Source organism: Pseudophryne corroboree, chromosome 2 (assembly GCF_028390025.1).
Source record: "Pseudophryne corroboree isolate aPseCor3 chromosome 2, aPseCor3.hap2, whole genome shotgun sequence".
Lineage (NCBI taxonomy): Eukaryota > Metazoa > Chordata > Amphibia > Anura > Myobatrachidae > Pseudophryne > Pseudophryne corroboree.
This window is the reverse complement of record NC_086445.1, coordinates 513,025,853-513,042,482: the sequence shown is the minus strand read 5'-3', so window position 1 is coordinate 513,042,482 and position 16,630 is coordinate 513,025,853. Positions and strand designations below refer to the sequence as shown.

Here is a 16,630-nt window from a genome sequence, read left to right as displayed (position 1 = left end):
AATTGGAGCTCCTGCTTCCAAGCAGACTATTGCGCGCTGGATCTGTCATACGATTCAGCAGGCTCATTCTACGGCTGGATTGCCGTTACCGAAATCGGTGAAGGCCCATTCTACGAGAATGGTGGGCTCGTCCTGGGGGGGGCTCGGCATTAAAACTTTGCCAAGCGGCTACTTGGTTGGGTTCAAACACCTTTGCGAAGTTCTGCAAGTTTGATACCCTGGCTGATGAGGACCTCATGTTTGGGCAATCGGTGCTACAGAGTCATCCGCACTCTCCAGCCCGTTCTAGAGCTTTGGTATAAACCCCATGGTTCTTGAAGTGTCCCCAGAATCCTCCAGTACGTATGAGAAAATAGGATTTTAATACCTACCAGTAAATCCTTTTCTCTTAGTCCGTAGAGCATGCTGGGCGCCCGTCCCAGTGCGTACTGTATCTGCAGTTATTAGTTGTGGTTACACACATGTTGTGTTACGTTTATAGTCAGCCTGTTGCTGATGTTGTTCATGCCGTTGACTTGCGTTGTGTTGAATGCCAAGTTGTACGGCGTGCTTGAGGTGTGAGCTGGTATGTATCTCACCTTAGTTTAACAATAAATCCTTTTCCTCACAATGTCCGTCTCCCTGGGCACAGTTCCTATAACTGGAGTCTGGAGGAGGGGCATAGAGGGAGGAGCCAGTTCACACCCCTTTGAAAGTCTTAAAGTGCCCATGTCACCTGCGGATCCCGTCTATACCCCATGGTTCTTGAAGTGTCCCCAGCATCCTCTACGGACTAAGAGAAAAGGATTTACCGGTAGGTATTAAAATCCTATTTTAATCTTGTCTCTTACCATAACTGCCTCCACTCCCCATCAACAATTTCCCAAGGCTTCTTCCTTGGTGTCATGCTTGGCTGACATCTGTTTTGATCCTTACAACAAGTATTTCTCACAACCCTTTTTTTTCTAACCAGGGTGCAAACAAAACTCTCCAAATCATTCCCCGTAAAGTTTGCAGCAAGACGGATCTTCCTCTCTCAGCACTGTATATCTGCGCACTGTTCTGTAATTCTGTAAATCCATATAGTTGCTACCGATATCTTTCCAAATGTAATTAGTATTATTCATCCTATTCTACGAAGTCCGCAAAACTACTATGCCTTCATCCATCTCAAACACAAATACTCTCCCCTGTGCAATCTTTTATCTACCTCTGACTATACAATTTCCAGCTAGATTGTAAGTCTACAATGATAGGCCTACCCTCTATTTTTCATTTCCACATTAACTTTGCCTATATTTCATGTCCGTGATTTGGGAGGTAGTCAATATACCAACATTCACAATGTCGACAATAGGTTTGTTGGCAGCATGATGTTGAGCCGACATGGTACTAATGTTAGTTAAACCATTCTAACCGTGTCGGCAGTATAAGTTTTAGTATGGTGCTTTACTATTATGTTTACATTTATACTGCATCATGGTTACAATGCTTTAATATTAGTACCATGTCAACATACTCTGCTCACCATTACCCTGCTGACTAACTGACTATCGACATTGTGATTGTCGGCAAAGCATAACAGTAATGGTCAGGTGCTGTAGAGTATTGTAGCGCTTTACATCGACAATAATTGTTCCCAATTTCATGTGCTCAGCCAGGATTACCAGCATGGCATTTTCCAATCAATTGGCTTCAAGGAATTCCATGAATACCTAGTGACCAAGGACAACAAATCCTCAGAACAAGTTGAGATGCTTTTACAGAAAGGTGAACAGTGTTTTATGTGTAGGTGTGCAGTGTACTGCGCTGTTGTCATACAGTTGTGAGATGTAAATCTAAATCCTGACCCATTTTATGTCAGATGGGGAAATAGATCATAAATCTGTGTTTAATAGATGAAGGGTGTGACCTTCAACTTATTTTTTGTAGGTATCGAGGCACTCAAACAAAGAACACAGAAGTATGCCAAGAAACAGAATAAATGGGTGCAGAACAGATTCTTAAAACGTATGTTTCATTATGCTTTTTTATTTTTTCTTAATACATTGATGCCTCACATTGTGACTGATAAGGTGCATACACACGGTGCAATGTAACCTTACGATTTTGACTGTATAGTCAAAATCTTAAGGAGAGTTAATGCAAATTGCACCGTGTGTACACAGCTTGCGATACTGATGCGCGCTCCCGTGGGGCCGGTACCGCAAGAAAAGAGACTGTGCAGGCAAGTCAATCTTGACTATTTCTGCAGCAGGGTACACTGTGTTCCACAGGTAAACATCGGGGTGTAGAGTGGATCTTGATCCAGAGGCACCAACAGGCTAAAGCTTTAGGCTGTCCCAGGATGCATTGGGACCTCCTCTATAAACACTGGAGCTCAGTTTCGAGTTGGTGCCTGCAGCAGCAGGTCACTTAACAGGGGGACTGCACTGGGCAGCCCTGAAAAGCTTTCTATGAACACTTCAAGGGCTGCAGCGCTAATATGTCAGTGTGACATTCTGTGCTGTTGCTCCATCACCTCCCAAGTGGTGTGGCATACTCCCGCAGCCTGTTCCCGGGTGCTTGCGGCGGAGACGCTCCGGCTTTAGGCACACGGTCGCAGACGCTCTCCTGGTTCATGTGGCTGCTACGGGGTGGAGGTAAGAGGGTCCACCAGGTGGGACCCGCTATTAAATTGCGTTCCTGTCTTGCTCTAGGGAGATGGATCACTGTCACTGAGTAGGGACCCCTCTAGACCACCAGGGCATAGGAGTACAGGTCGGGTGTACTAACACCCATTTTAATAAGACTCCATAGTACCGGCGGTGAGGACCAGCATTAGGGAGTCGGCACTTGACCTGTAGCCCAGGGCGCCATCTACTGCAGATTTTCCCGCTCTGGAGTTGTCTCACACTCTCCCTCACTCCCTGACTGATATGCTGGGCGCCATCTTCTAAGCATAGCTGCGGCTGGCTTCCGAGACTGCAGGGCAAGGTCTCCCTTGTAAAGCCGTTTGTATACAGCTCTGTGACTTTACAAACACTTGAGTAGTCTACATGTTTTTATACAGACAGCGTTAGTTAAGAAAGAGTGGAAAGCCGTTCGCCCCGCCGTTCATCTGCTGGTAATACCAGCAGATGAACGGCTGCCGCCGGCGATGAAGCGGGGGCGCGCATTAGCGCTTGTCGCCGGGGCATACACACTGGGCGGTTTTGAGCTGAAAGCAGCTCAACACACCAAAAGTGATCTGCTTTCATCTACAAATCGCCCCTTGTGTATGGGCCTTAACATCTGCCTTCTCTCTTGCCTGCTCCTACATTTGACTGGTTAACGAAACTGAGCTCCAGTGCCTGGAGGCGGGGTTTATAGAGGTGGTCCCAATGCATCCTGGGACAACTTAAAGCTTTAGACTGTTGGTGCCTCTGGGTCAAGATCCACTCTACACCCCGATGTTTCCCTGTGAAACCCAATGTACCTTGCAAAAAGAGAGTTAACCATGGTAAGTCAACCATAACTCTCCTTATTGTGTACAATCTAGTACATAATATAGCACTTGGTCAAAATCTCACATGGTCAAAATCTCAAGTAAAGATAGTCAATATTGGTGGGTCAGGGCTCTGGGGAGTTCAGGGGAAATTGCATAGTCAAAATAGTCAATGGGGGTAATTCTGACCCATTCGCACGATGCGGTTCTTCGCAGCTGTGCGAACGGGTCGGTTCTGCGCATGTGCGCCGGCCACAATGTGCACGCGCGTCACTGGGCAACGACAAGAATAACGAAGAAAGCGATCGCAGTCGCAAGAAGAGTGACAGGCGGAAGGCGTTCCGGGGCATCAACTGACCATTTTCTGGGAGTGGAGCAGCGAACGCAGGCGTGTCCAGGCGTTTGGAGGGCGGATGTCTGACGTCAATTCCGGGACTTTCATCGCTGGATCCATCGCACAGGGTAAGTAACTGCAGGGTTAGTCTTGTTTCACACACAACTTTTTTAGCATAGCAGGGTTCCACAAGCGATCGTAGCCTTGCTATGCTAAAATAGACTCCCCCATAGGCGGCATCTAGTTGATCGCACGAGCAACAAAAGTTGCTACGTGCGATCAACTCGGAATGACCCCCTATATCTCAACATGTGTATGCAACTTTAGACTGAAGAAAATATCACATCAGCATTTTTGTGAACCCACCAATTAAACCCATATCTAAGGATGGTGTAAACTAGTTGAGCCAAACTCCGAACATTACAAAATCTATCTTATCTATCTATCTATCTATCTATCTATCTATCTATCTATCTATCTATCTATCTATCTATCTATCTATCTATCTATCTATTCTATATTAGAGAGAGCGAGAGGTTGATCATTGCTCCCATTCCACAATCTGTGACGAGTTGCAGAAATCTTTTTTTCCATTCCCCTTCTATTGTTTTCTTTCTGCATTTCCTCTATTTATGGGACAGTGAGCGAGTGGGGTAAAATTATCCAATTTTTACTTACATCTCATTTTTTCTTGCCTATGGGACAACATAGGTAAAAAAAGAAAACATCTGCCATGCAGCTATACAACAAAATATGAATAACAAAATTGCTCAGCAATATCCAAATGCATCCTAATGAATCCAAGAGAATTTTACCACTTCCCGAACATTAGCACATACACAATTTGAAAGGTCTCAATATAGCATATATTGGGTTAAACAAGTTATGTAAAACACCCAAAAACAAATGTTATAAACAGGATCCAAAGGAAAAGTCAAATTCTTATTCTGTGGTTTAGTATGACATAAGTAGTGCACCTCTGACAAGGAACTTTGAAAAGTGGTCTTGTGGCTCCATTTGCCCCAGGTTAGGGGTAAATTGAACCGAATCAATGGGTAAACTGATTCAAGTTGGGGGTAAATTCACCAATGACTTTTTCAAGTTTAAACATGAGCATAAATAAATATTTACTAATGCCCCTTCCTTTTCCAAATAGTTGTATTGATAAAACCATTTTCATATATCATCTGTACGTAATTTCAACACATGTCCAACTTTCCACCCATCAACTCTGCAGGGCAATAAGAAGTGTTGCTCCATCCTTGCCTTCCTCCAGCCTTTTCAGGTTAAGTTAGCTTTTTCAGCAGATCACTTTTGAGGAGGTTTATCAAAACTTGGAGATGAAGTACTAATCAGCTTATCTGCTGTCATTTTACAGGCAGTGTTTGAAAAATGATAGAAGCTGATTGTTTAATACTTTATCTCTCTCCAAGTTTTGATACATCTCCCCCTTAATGGCAAAAAAAATGCTCTATCATTTTCCTTAAATGCAAAAGTCGGTTCTCTTTGCCAGTACTCCCCCCGGACTCTTCTGAGAACTCTTGCACTCATCTCCTCATCCTCAATTTCAAACTGACTCAATTTACCCCAAAGCCACCATTTAGGAAAATTCAGTGATTCAGGCTCATCGCATGACTTTATACATTGATACATCACCAGCATTTATTATATATCTTTTTATACCTGGGTAAATTTTCCTTTGGCAGAACAGTCATTTATACCTGAAATATAGAAAATTCACTTTGACTAACAAAAAACTGTTTCTTGTGAAGAAAAAACAAACCATACCATTTCTCTAACGTCCTAGTGGATGCTGGGGACTCCGTCAGGACCATGGGGATTAGCGGCTCCGCAGGAGACAGGGCACAAAAATAAAGCTTTAGGATCAGGTGGTCTGCACTGGCTCCTCCCCCTATGACCCTCCTCCAAGCCTCAGTTAGGTTTTTGTGCCCGTCCGAGCAGGGTGCAATCTAGGTGGCTCTCCTAAAGAGCTGCTTAGAAAAAGTTTTTAGGTTTTTTATTTTCAGTGAGTCCTGCTGGCAACAGGCTCACTGCATCGAGGGACTTAGGGGAGAGAAGTCAACTCACCTGCGTGCAGGATGGATTGGCTTCTTAGGCTACTGGACACCATTAGCTCCAGAGGGATCGAACACAGGCCCAGCCATGGAGTCCGGTCCCGGAGCCGCGCCGCCGACCCCCCTTGCAGATGCCGAAGATGGAAGAGGTCCAGAAGCAGGCGGCAGAAGACTTTTCAGTCTTCCTGAGGTAGCGCACAGCACTGCAGCTGTGCGCCATTGTTGTCAGCACACTTCACACAGCGGTCACGGAGGGTGCAGGGCGCTGGGGGGGCGCCCTGGGCAGCAATGTATAATACCTTTTTATGGCTAAAAAATACATCACATATAGCCCTTGAGGCTATATGGATGTATTTAACCCCTGCCAGATCTCACAAACTCCGGAGAAGAGCCCGCCGAAATAGGGGGCGGGGCTTATTCTCCTCAGCACACAGCGCCATTTTCCTGCTCAGCTCCGCTGTGAGGAAGGCTCCCAGGACTCTCCCCTGCACTGCACTACAGAAACAGGGTAAAACAGAGAGGGGGGGCACTTTTTTTGGCGATATTACTATATTTAAGCTGCTATAAGGATACAACACTTATATAGGGTTGTTCCCATATATATTATAGCGCTTGGGTGTGTGCTGGCAAACTCTCCCTCTGTCTCCCCAAAGGGCTAGTGGGGTCCTGTCTTCAATAGAGCATTCCCTGTGTGTCTGCTGTGTGTCGGTACGTGTGTGTCGACATGTATGAGGACGATGTTGGTGTGGAGGCAGAGCAATTGCCGGTAATGGTGATGTCACCCCCCAGGGAGTCGACACCGGAATGGATGGCTTTGTTTATGGAATTACGTGATAATGTCAGCACATTACAAAAATCAGTTGACGACATGAGACGGCCGGAAAACCAGTTAGTACCTGCCCAGGCGTCTCAGACACCGTCAGGGGCTGTAAAACGCCCTTTACCTCAGTCGGTCGACACAGACCCAGACACGGACACTGAATCTAGTGTCGACGGTGAAGAAACAAACGTATTTTCCAGTAGGGCCACACGTTATATGATCACGGCAATGAAGGAGGCTTTGCATATTTCTGATACTACAAGTACCACAAAAAGGGGTATTATGTGGGGGGTGAAAAAACTACCTGTAGTTTTTCCTGAATCAGAGGAATTGAATGATGTATGTGATGAAGCGTGGGTTAACCCAGATAGAAAAGTGCTAATTTCAAAAAAGTTATTGGCATTATACCCTTTCCCGCCAGAGGTTAGGGCGCGCTGGGAAACACCCCCTAAGGTGGATAAGGCGCTCACACGCTTATCTAAACAAGTGGCGTTACCGTCTCCTGATACGGCCGCCCTCAAGGATCCAGCTGATAGGAGGCTGGAAACTACCCTAAAAAGTATATACACACATACTGGTGTTATACTGCGACCAGCCATCGCCTCAGCCTGGATGTGCAGTGCTGGGGTGGTCTGGTCGGATTCCCTGACTGAAAATATTGATACCCTGGATAGGGACAGTATTTTACAGACTTTAGAGCAATTAAAGGATGCTTTTCTTTATATGCGAGATGCTCAGAGGGATATTTGCACTCTGGCATCGAGAGTAAGTGCGATGTCCATATCTGCCAGAAGAAGTTTATGGACACGACAGTGGTCAGGTGATGCGGATTCCAAACGGCATATGGAAGTATTGCCGTATAAAGGGGAGGAATTATTTGGCGTCGGTCTATCGGATTTGGTGGCCACGGCAACTGCCGGGAAATCCACCTTTTTACCTCAGACCCCCTCCCAACAGAAAAAGACACCGTCTTTTCAGCCGCAGTCCTTTCGGTCCTATAAGAAGCGGGCAAAAGGACAGTCATATCTGCCCCGAGGCAGAGGAAAGGGTAAGAGAGGGCAGCAAGCAGCTCCTTCCCAGGAACAGAAGCCCTCCGCGGGTTCTGCAAAGCCCTCAGCATGACGCTGGGGCTTTACAAGCGGTCTCAGGAACGGTGGGGGGTCGACTCAAGAATTTCAGCGCGCAGTGGGCTTGCTCACAGGTGGACCCCTGGATCCTGCAGGTAGTATCTCAGGGTTACAGGTTGGAATTCGAGAAGTCTCCCCCTCGCCGGTTCCTAAAGTCTGCTTTGCCAACGTCTCCCTCAGACAGGGCGACGGTATTGGAAGCCATTCACAAGCTGTTTTCTCAGCAGGTGATAGTCAAGGTACCCCTCCTACAACAGGAAAAGGGGTATTACTCCACGCTATTTGTGGTACCGAAGCCGGACGGCTCGGTAAGACCTATTCTAAATCTGAAATCTTTGAACCTGTATATACAAAAATTCAAGTTCAAGATGGAATCACTCAGAGCAGTGATAGCGAATCTGGAAGAAGGGGACTTTATGGTGTCCCTGGACATAAAAGATGCTTACCTGCAGGTCCCAATTTGCCCTTCACATCAAGGGTACCTCAGGTTCGTGGTGCAAAACTGTCATTATCAGTTTCAGACGCTGCCGTTTGGATTGTCCACGGCACCTCGGGTCTTTACCAAGGTAATGGCCGAAATGATGATTCTTCTGCGAAGAAGAGGCGTATTAATTATCCCTTACTTGGACGATCTCCTGATAAGGGCAAGGTCCAGAGAACAGCTGGAGGACGGAGTAGCACTAACCCAAGTAGTGCTGCAACAACACGGGTGGATTCTGAATTTTCCAAAATCTCAGTTGACCCCGACAACACGTCTGCTGTTCCTGGGAATGATTCTGGACACGGTTCAGAAAAAGGTGTTTCTTCCGGAGGAGAAAGCCAAGGAGTTATCCGAACTTGTCAGGAACCTCCTAAAACCAGGAAAAGTGTCTGTGCATCAATGCACAAGAGTCCTGGGAAAGATGGTGGCTTCTTACGAAGCAATCCCATTCGGCAAATTCCACGCACGAACTTTTCAGTGGGATCTGCTGGACAAATGGTCCGGATCGCATCTGCAGATGCATCAGCGGATAACCTTATCGCCACGGACAAGGGTGTCTCTTCTGTGGTGGTTGCAGAGTGCTCATCTGTTAGAAGGCCGCAGATTCGGCATACAGGACTGGGTCCTGGTGACCACGGATGCCAGTCTGAGAGGCTGGGGAGCGGTCACACAGGGAAGAAACTTCCAGGGAGTATGGTCAAGCCTGGAGATGTCTCTTCACATAAATATACTGGAGCTAAGAGCGATTTACAATGCTCTAAGCCTGGCAAAACCCCTGCTTCAGGGTCAGCCGGTGTTGATCCAGTCGGACAACATCACGGCAGTCGCCCACGTAAACAGACAGGGCGGCACAAGAAGCAGGAGAGCAATGGCAGAAGCTGCAAGGATTCTTCGCTGGGCGGAAGATCATGTGATAGCACTGTCAGCAGTGTTCATTCCGGGAGTGGACAACTGGGAAGCAGACTTCTTCAGCAGACACGATCTACACCCGGGAGAGTGGGGACTTCATCCAGAAGTCTTCCACATGATTGTGAACCGTTGGGAAAAACCAAAGGTGGATATGATGGCGTCTCGCCTCAACAAAAAACTGGACAGGTATTGCGCCAGGTCAAGAGACCCTCAGGCAATAGCTGTGGACGCTCTGGTAACACCGTGGGTGTTCCAGTCAGTGTATGTGTTTCCTCCTCTGCCTCTCATACCCAAAGTACTGAGAATTATACGGCAAAGGGGAGTAAGAACGATACTCGTGGCTCCGGATTGGCCAAGAAGAACTTGGTACCCGGAACTTCAGGAGATGCTCACGGAAAATCCGTGGCCTCTACCTCTAAGACGGGACCTGATTCAGCAGGGACCGTGTCTATTCCAAGACTTACCGCGGCTGCGTTTGACGGCGTGGCGGTTGAACGCCGAATTCTAAGGGAAAAAGGCATTCCAGAAGAGGTCATTCCTACACTGGTTAAAGCCAGGAAGGAGGTGACTGCACAACATTATCACCGCATTTGGAAAAAATATGTTGCGTGGTGTGAGGCCAGGAAGGCCCCCACGGAGGAATTTCAATTGGGTCGATTCCTACATTTCCTGCAAACAGGATTGTCTATGGGCCTCAAGTTGGGGTCCATTAAGGTTCAAATTTCGGCCCTGTCGATTTTCTTCCAGAAAGAATTGGCTTCAGTTCCTGAAGTCCAGACTTTTGTAAAAGGAGTACTACATATACAGCCCCCGGTTGTGCCCCCAGTGGCTCCGTGGGACCTTAATGTAGTTTTGGATTTTCTCAAATCCCATTGGTTTGAGCCACTCAAATCGGCGGATTTGAAATATCTTACATGGAAAGTAACCATGCTACTGGCCCTGGCTTCAGCCAGGAGAGTGTCAGAATTGGCGGCTTTATCGTATAAAAGCCCATATCTGATTTTCCATTCGGACAGGGCAGAACTGCGGACGCGTCCTCATTTTCTGCCTAAGGTGGTGTCAGCGTTTCACCTGAACCAGCCTATTGTGGTGCCTGCGGCTACTAGCGATTTGGAGGATTCCAAGTTGCTGGACGTTGTCAGGGCATTGAAAATATATATTTCAAGGACGGCTGGAGTCAGAAAATCTGACTCGCTGTTTATACTGTATGCACCCAACAAGCTGGGTGCTCCTGCTTCTAAGCAGACGATTGCTCGTTGGATTTGTAGCACAATTCAACTTGCACATTCTGTGGCAGGCCTGCCACAGCCTAAATCTGTCAAGGCCCATTCCACAAGGAAGGTGGGCTCATCCTGGGCGGCTGCCCGAGGGGTCTCGGCATTACAACTCTGCCGAGCAGCTACGTGGTCGGGGGAGAACACGTTTGTAAAATTCTACAAATTTGATACCCTGGCTAAAGAGGACCTGGAGTTCTCTCATTCGGTGCTGCAGAGTCATCCGCACTCTCCCGCCCGTTTGGGAGCTTTGGTATAATCCCCATGGTCCTGACGGAGTCCCCAGCATCCACTAGGACGTTAGAGAAAATAAGATTTTACTTACCGATAAATCTATTTCTCGTAGTCCGTAGTGGATGCTGGGCGCCCATCCCAAGTGCGGATTGTCTGCAATACTTGTACATAGTTATTGTTACAAAAAAATCGGGTTGTTCTTGTTGTGAGCCGTCTGTTCAGAGGCTCCTACGTTGTCATACTGTTAACTGGGTTCAGATCACAAGTTGTACGGTGTGATTGGTGTGGCTGGTATGAGTCTTACCCGGGATTCAAAATCCTTCCTTATTGTGTACGCTCGTCCGGGCACAGTATCCTAACTGAGGCTTGGAGGAGGGTCATAGGGGGAGGAGCCAGTGCACACCACCTGATCCTAAAGCTTTATTTTTGTGCCCTGTCTCCTGCGGAGCCGCTAATCCCCCATGGTCCTGACGGAGTCCCCAGCATCCACTACGGACTACGAGAAATAGATTTATCGGTAAGTAAAATCTTATTTTTACCACGTGTTTCTTTCTATCACACCCAGGTAGAAGTGAATGGTTCTTCCGGAATTTACTTTATGTACTAAAAATCTCATAAGTGCCGTGTTGCTTTAAAAAAATAAAATAAAAAATATTGTATTATGTAGAGGGGGTAATCATTTTTACATGATTATCCCCGCTATATACTAAACGTAACTTGCAAGGACAGTGGTAGTGCTAACCACTGTCCCCGTGAGTTGCATTCCCAGGGGTAGCGGAGGAGTCTTTCACATTTGTATAGACTCCTCCTGAGAACCTGACACTCTGCATGTGGACCATAAGATTCCTCTCTTGCAAGAATTATTTTATTGCCATAAATCGGTTTATGCCATCTGAAAGAGTTTGGTACATAGGGGTCAGACTGCAGTCCCCATTGTCATTGGTAGTTAGCCTTTTGCAGGAGATTTCTGTGAAACAGAACATTTTTGTGACATAGTGGTGAACGATACATAAAATGAAGCAGAACTGCCGTTTTCTCCATCATTTTATGGACACCAGCTTGATTTATAGGCCCCTCTGTTGGGTACCTGGGACTTACTTTATTTGCCCCTACACTGTAGCTGAGTTTTCTTAGCAGTGTGATTATGTTGTAGTCTTGTACTAGCTCTTCTCCCCACCCCTACTTCTCTTGGATTAAAGCCAGTGTCAGCAGCTGCTTCTCGTGTGTTGTGCCACAAGCTGGAGCCTGGGACAGGTGCTCAGCGTGTGCCGAGTTTCATGTATAAAAAGAGCAGGTGGAAGACAGGTTCTGTGCTGCTGCCGTCCTCATAACGGGAGGCACAAGTACTATGGCATTCTGCACTATTTTATCATAAATCTCTCTCTCTCTCTCTCTCTCTCTCTCTCTCTCCTGTTGCCTGTACCATGTGTCAAATCTGTGCAGTGGTTAATACTAAAAGGCTTATTAGAGGTTATTTTGTTCTCTCAATAAAAAGGTATGAGCATCATTCAATGGCATGTATTTTAAATAAATCATGTTTAAATATATTGCTCGTAGTAACACTTTTAAATATTGGGGAATATCCTATTTGCAGAGCTAATTTTTTCGGCAAAAAAAAAAGGGCTAATATTACGATTTTAGCCCGATGTTCATTATTGGCCTATCATAGTATAGCCCGTTTTTTTTCCGGCCATTAAAAAATGTAATGTTATCGCCCGAAAACACATTGGATCCGGAATAATTTCCCGTACCCATGTGTTTTTGTGAAAAAACGGGTGTCTAAGGGCTGGTTATCAGGGATTATGCTTTGCTTGCCTGAGGCACACAAAGCAAAATGCCTGATAAGTGCTGGCTTCTCAGGGCTAAGTGGATAGCCCCCAGGGGATCCATTAGCTGCGGTAATTTACCACGGATAATGGGATACCCCCCATTGTCTTATTTTATTTTTATTTTATATATGTTTTTCCTGTTTAGTTCCTTTCAGTTAGGGTGTGGGGATGGAGGTTGTTCTCTGTTCTCTGAAGTAATTGAAAGCAGTGACATATGAGACAAAACAGTAACATTTCCCTCATATTTTCAATTTGTTACACTTCAACAATCAATATAAAAACCATATTAATAAATGATTTGAGAAAATAAACACATTAACGGAATGTAAATGTCAGCTGTTGCATTAAAATAATCGTGAAATTAACAAAAAAACTTTTAAGTTGTGAAATTAAAACAGCATTTGTTTTTTATGGTATCCGGACTGCAGGTCGACAACAAAAAGGTCGACACACCTTAGGTCGACATGGACAAAAGGTCGACAGGAACAAGGTCGACATGGACAAAAGGAACCTTTTCATACTTAACGATCCACGTGGACTACGATTGGAACGGTAATCTGTGCCGAGCGGAGCGGAGCGAAGGCACCATGCCCGAAGCATGGCGAGCGAAGCGAGGGGACGCGGTGCACTAATTGGGGTTCCCGGTCACTCTACGAAGAAAACAACACCAAAAAAACATTAAAAACTCATGTCGACCTTTTCCATGTCGACCTTGTTCCTGTCGACATTTTGTCCATGTCGACCTTTTGTCCATGTCGACCTAATGTGTGTCGACCAATTGGCGTCGACCTAAGGTGTGTCGACCTCTTTGTTGTCGACCTGGAGTCCCAGACCCGTTTTTTATTATGTCTCTATATTTTTTTATGAGATTGAAAGAATGTTTTTGTGATCTTTCTTTGGAGCCGAACTTGTGTTTATATAACTTGTAGCAATGTACAACCCAAAACTTTGCTGTATGTTGCAGGCCCTGGAGCCAATGTGCCCAGTGTGTATGGGCTGGACGTGACAGATACTTCTGCTTGGGACAAATGTGTTCTTTCTCCTGCTATACAGATCGTCAGCAGCATGTTGCAGGTTTGTTCCATCAGTCGATTTAGGTACATTAAGTTGGCCTTTTTAAAACTGAAAATAATGCTTATGTGGTCTGTGGCTATAATATCCCAACCATTAGCACATATATACTTATGCATACTTTTCCAGAGTGGATAGTAAATCAGAAGAAATAATAGACCCTTAAATCCACATAGAATGAAATCTGGAAACTCTTTACAACACCTGCAACCCATGACTTATAAACATCAGGCCTTGCTGGGTACACACTGACAGATATATATCTGTAGTGCATCGGAGGTGTGTACAGATTATGGGGGGGTAACCAATTAGCAGAGAAGAAACTTTGGTTGTGAAAAACTGATGTTTTGCGCGATGTTTCACCCACATTTTTTTACAGGCCATCCAATTTGGTCGCCTATAAAAAAACAAAACTCCCCCCCCCCCCCCCCCCCCAAATAACAGTGTTCTGTCCTGAAAATACACAGGTTCCGTAAAACTTGTGTGTATCAGTAGAAACAGCCCCGTTTCAGATGAAAGCAGGGCTGTTTCGGGGATTTGATTTTGCCTGAAGCAGGTAACACAAAATCCCAGATAAGGGGGCTCATTCAGACCCGATCGCCGGCTAGCTTTTTTTGCAGCAGTGCGATCGGGTCTGAACTGCGCATGCACCGCAATGCACAGGCGCGTCGGGCGACGGGGAATGCCGGATAGTGACGGATTGAACGAAGAAAGTGATCGCACTGGCGATCGCAAGAAGATTGACAGCAAGAGGCCGTTTGTGGGTGTCAATTGACCGTTTTTAAGGAGTGTCCGGGAGAACGCAGGCGTGTCCAGCCATTTTAAGGGAGGGATGCTGATGTCAGCTCCAGGCCGGATCGTCGCAGCGGCTGAGTAAGTACTGAGCTGTGCAGAGACTGCACAAACTTTTGTTTGTGCAGCTCTCTGCACATGCATTCGCACCCCTGCACAGCGATTACTCCCTCTCCCTGTAGGCAGCAACTACCTGGTCGCAGCAGTGTGACCAGGTCTGAAATAGGCCCAAGGGGTGTGGTATGAGTTACCAGTGCCGGGATCCCGACCGCCGGCTTGCCAACAGCGGGGCGAGCACAAATGAGCCCCTTGCGGGCACGGTGGCGCGCTACGCTATCTATTCTCCCGCCAGGGGGGTCGTAGACCCCCAAGAGGGAGAAAAGGTGTCGGTATGCCGGTTGTCGGGATTTCGGCGCCAGTATACTGTGCACCGGGATCCTAACAACCGGTATACTGAATACCACCCGGGTCAAGGTGCGGCTCAAGCCTGCTTATCAAGATCAAGGCTAATAGGATAGCCCCCGGCAAGACAATTAGCCACGGTAATTATCTACGGCTAATTGGATACCCCCCCTATATGTCTGTGGATTAAGTTGTTCAGACATATTGCGCTGGCCTATATATATATATAATATAAATGGATGACTGGTACTCACTTTCAGATCCCAGTGAGTGCCCAGGTGCCGGTCAGAGGTAATTAGATATATCGGCGCAGTTATGTCAGGCATGACACATCGAGTGGATGATTGGCAATTGTATATGCACTTACCTATCAGAGTAGGTCAGCCAACCCGTTGCCTAGGTGTGCACCCAGCCTTACACAGCAGGATTTCTATTGTTTGTTTATTTTTGTAACCCTAGGGTCTTCCTCCTATCATGAAACCTATCCAGATTAGCTCTGACAATAGTGAGAATAAGAGAAGTAGTAGACTGTGCGACTTGTGCAATCGAATCATCATTGGTGATCGGGAGTGGGCAGGTAGGTGGCAGCTTTTACAATTAGTGTTTATTTGTATAGCACCACCATATAATACATCACTATATAGATCATTTTTAATTATCCATTATTGGTCCATTTTTTTGTTGTTGTTGTTGGTACACCTGGAGGAAACCCATACAAACTCCACACATATATATTTACTACCAATATGTAATGCATATTTTTTTATTTGCTTTATTTGAAAGTACTTTTTTTTCTTTCTTTGTAGCTCACATAAAATCCAAATCACATCACGCAAAAACAAGGAGGAAACTGGAAGAAGACAGAGGAAACGCAGAAAAGAGGAAGATGGGCCCTAGCTCTGATGCAGAGAGTCTAATGCAAGCGCTAGAAGGGACTTCTCACTCTGATACAAGCTGTGTGTGTGACATGCAGGAGAAGAGAGTGTGCACTCATCATATAAACTCTACAGCCGACATCCAAAATAATTCTCTGAAGCAGACGTTAAGTGATATTCAATAACTAGAAACACCTGTTACACACCCTTTTATTTATTTCCCCACAAATGACGTACATGACCTGCCTCTGTATAACCTGTATATAGCAAGCCAATTCCTGCCATGCTGAATTCATTTACAGATGTACTACTAGGAGAAATGGGGAGACGTGACTAAATCCATTTCTACTTATGTTGCTGTTCTCTCTCTAATGTACTCTATTTCCAGACTGACTTGTTTACCATGTTTTTATTTTACATGTTATTTGACATTTTCCATGCAAAATTCACGTGTTTTATTATAAGTAAAGATAATTTAACTAAAAGCTTTTAGCTAAAATATTTGTACTTTTTTATCCAGATATTTAATGTACATTTGGATGCACATTAACCTTTTAACTAGTCTACCAATGTGTACATCAGATATACATGTACTAGGGTTAGGAGTAATGAAGATTATGGGGTATATTCAATTAGGGTCGAAAAGACGTCAGTTTTCAACTTTTTCAGGTTGGAAGGGGTTCCAACCTATTCAGTCCCGAGCATTTTATTCATACGTGGATCGGCGGTATAGCTGCCGATTTGCGTACTTCTGCGGGAAACGGGGCCAAATCCGACTGGTTTTGGCCCCGTTTCCGACCATCTCAGTTCGACTTAAAAGAAAGTCGATGGGGGAGACCCTCGGGCAGACTGGGGAGAGCAGCGGGGAGACGGGACAACAGCGCTACAGGAGGATGTGTCATAACCGCCGCTCACGGCAGCGTCCACCCGGCTCCAGCAAGTGAGGCCCCGCTTGCTGGAGC

At 45.9% G+C, this 16,630-nt stretch overlaps 1 protein-coding gene across 3 annotated transcripts in view; it reads left to right on the top strand.

The window, feature by feature from the left end:
• Positions 1 to 16,153, top strand: part of TRIT1 (tRNA isopentenyltransferase 1) — a 58,247-nt gene extending 42,094 nt beyond the window's left edge. For all 3 annotated transcript variants that reach the window (XM_063954081.1, XM_063954083.1, XM_063954082.1), the window contains 5 exons: positions 1,637 to 1,749; positions 1,912 to 1,989; positions 13,493 to 13,602; positions 15,253 to 15,370; positions 15,600 to 16,153. In XM_063954081.1, the coding sequence (XP_063810151.1) occupies positions 1,637 to 1,749; positions 1,912 to 1,989; positions 13,493 to 13,602; positions 15,253 to 15,370; positions 15,600 to 15,853 (673 nt within the window). In that variant the 3' untranslated portion in view covers positions 15,854 to 16,153. The remainder of the gene's footprint in view (positions 1 to 1,636; positions 1,750 to 1,911; positions 1,990 to 13,492; positions 13,603 to 15,252; positions 15,371 to 15,599) is intronic.
• Positions 16,154 to 16,630: the final 477 nt, after the last annotated feature.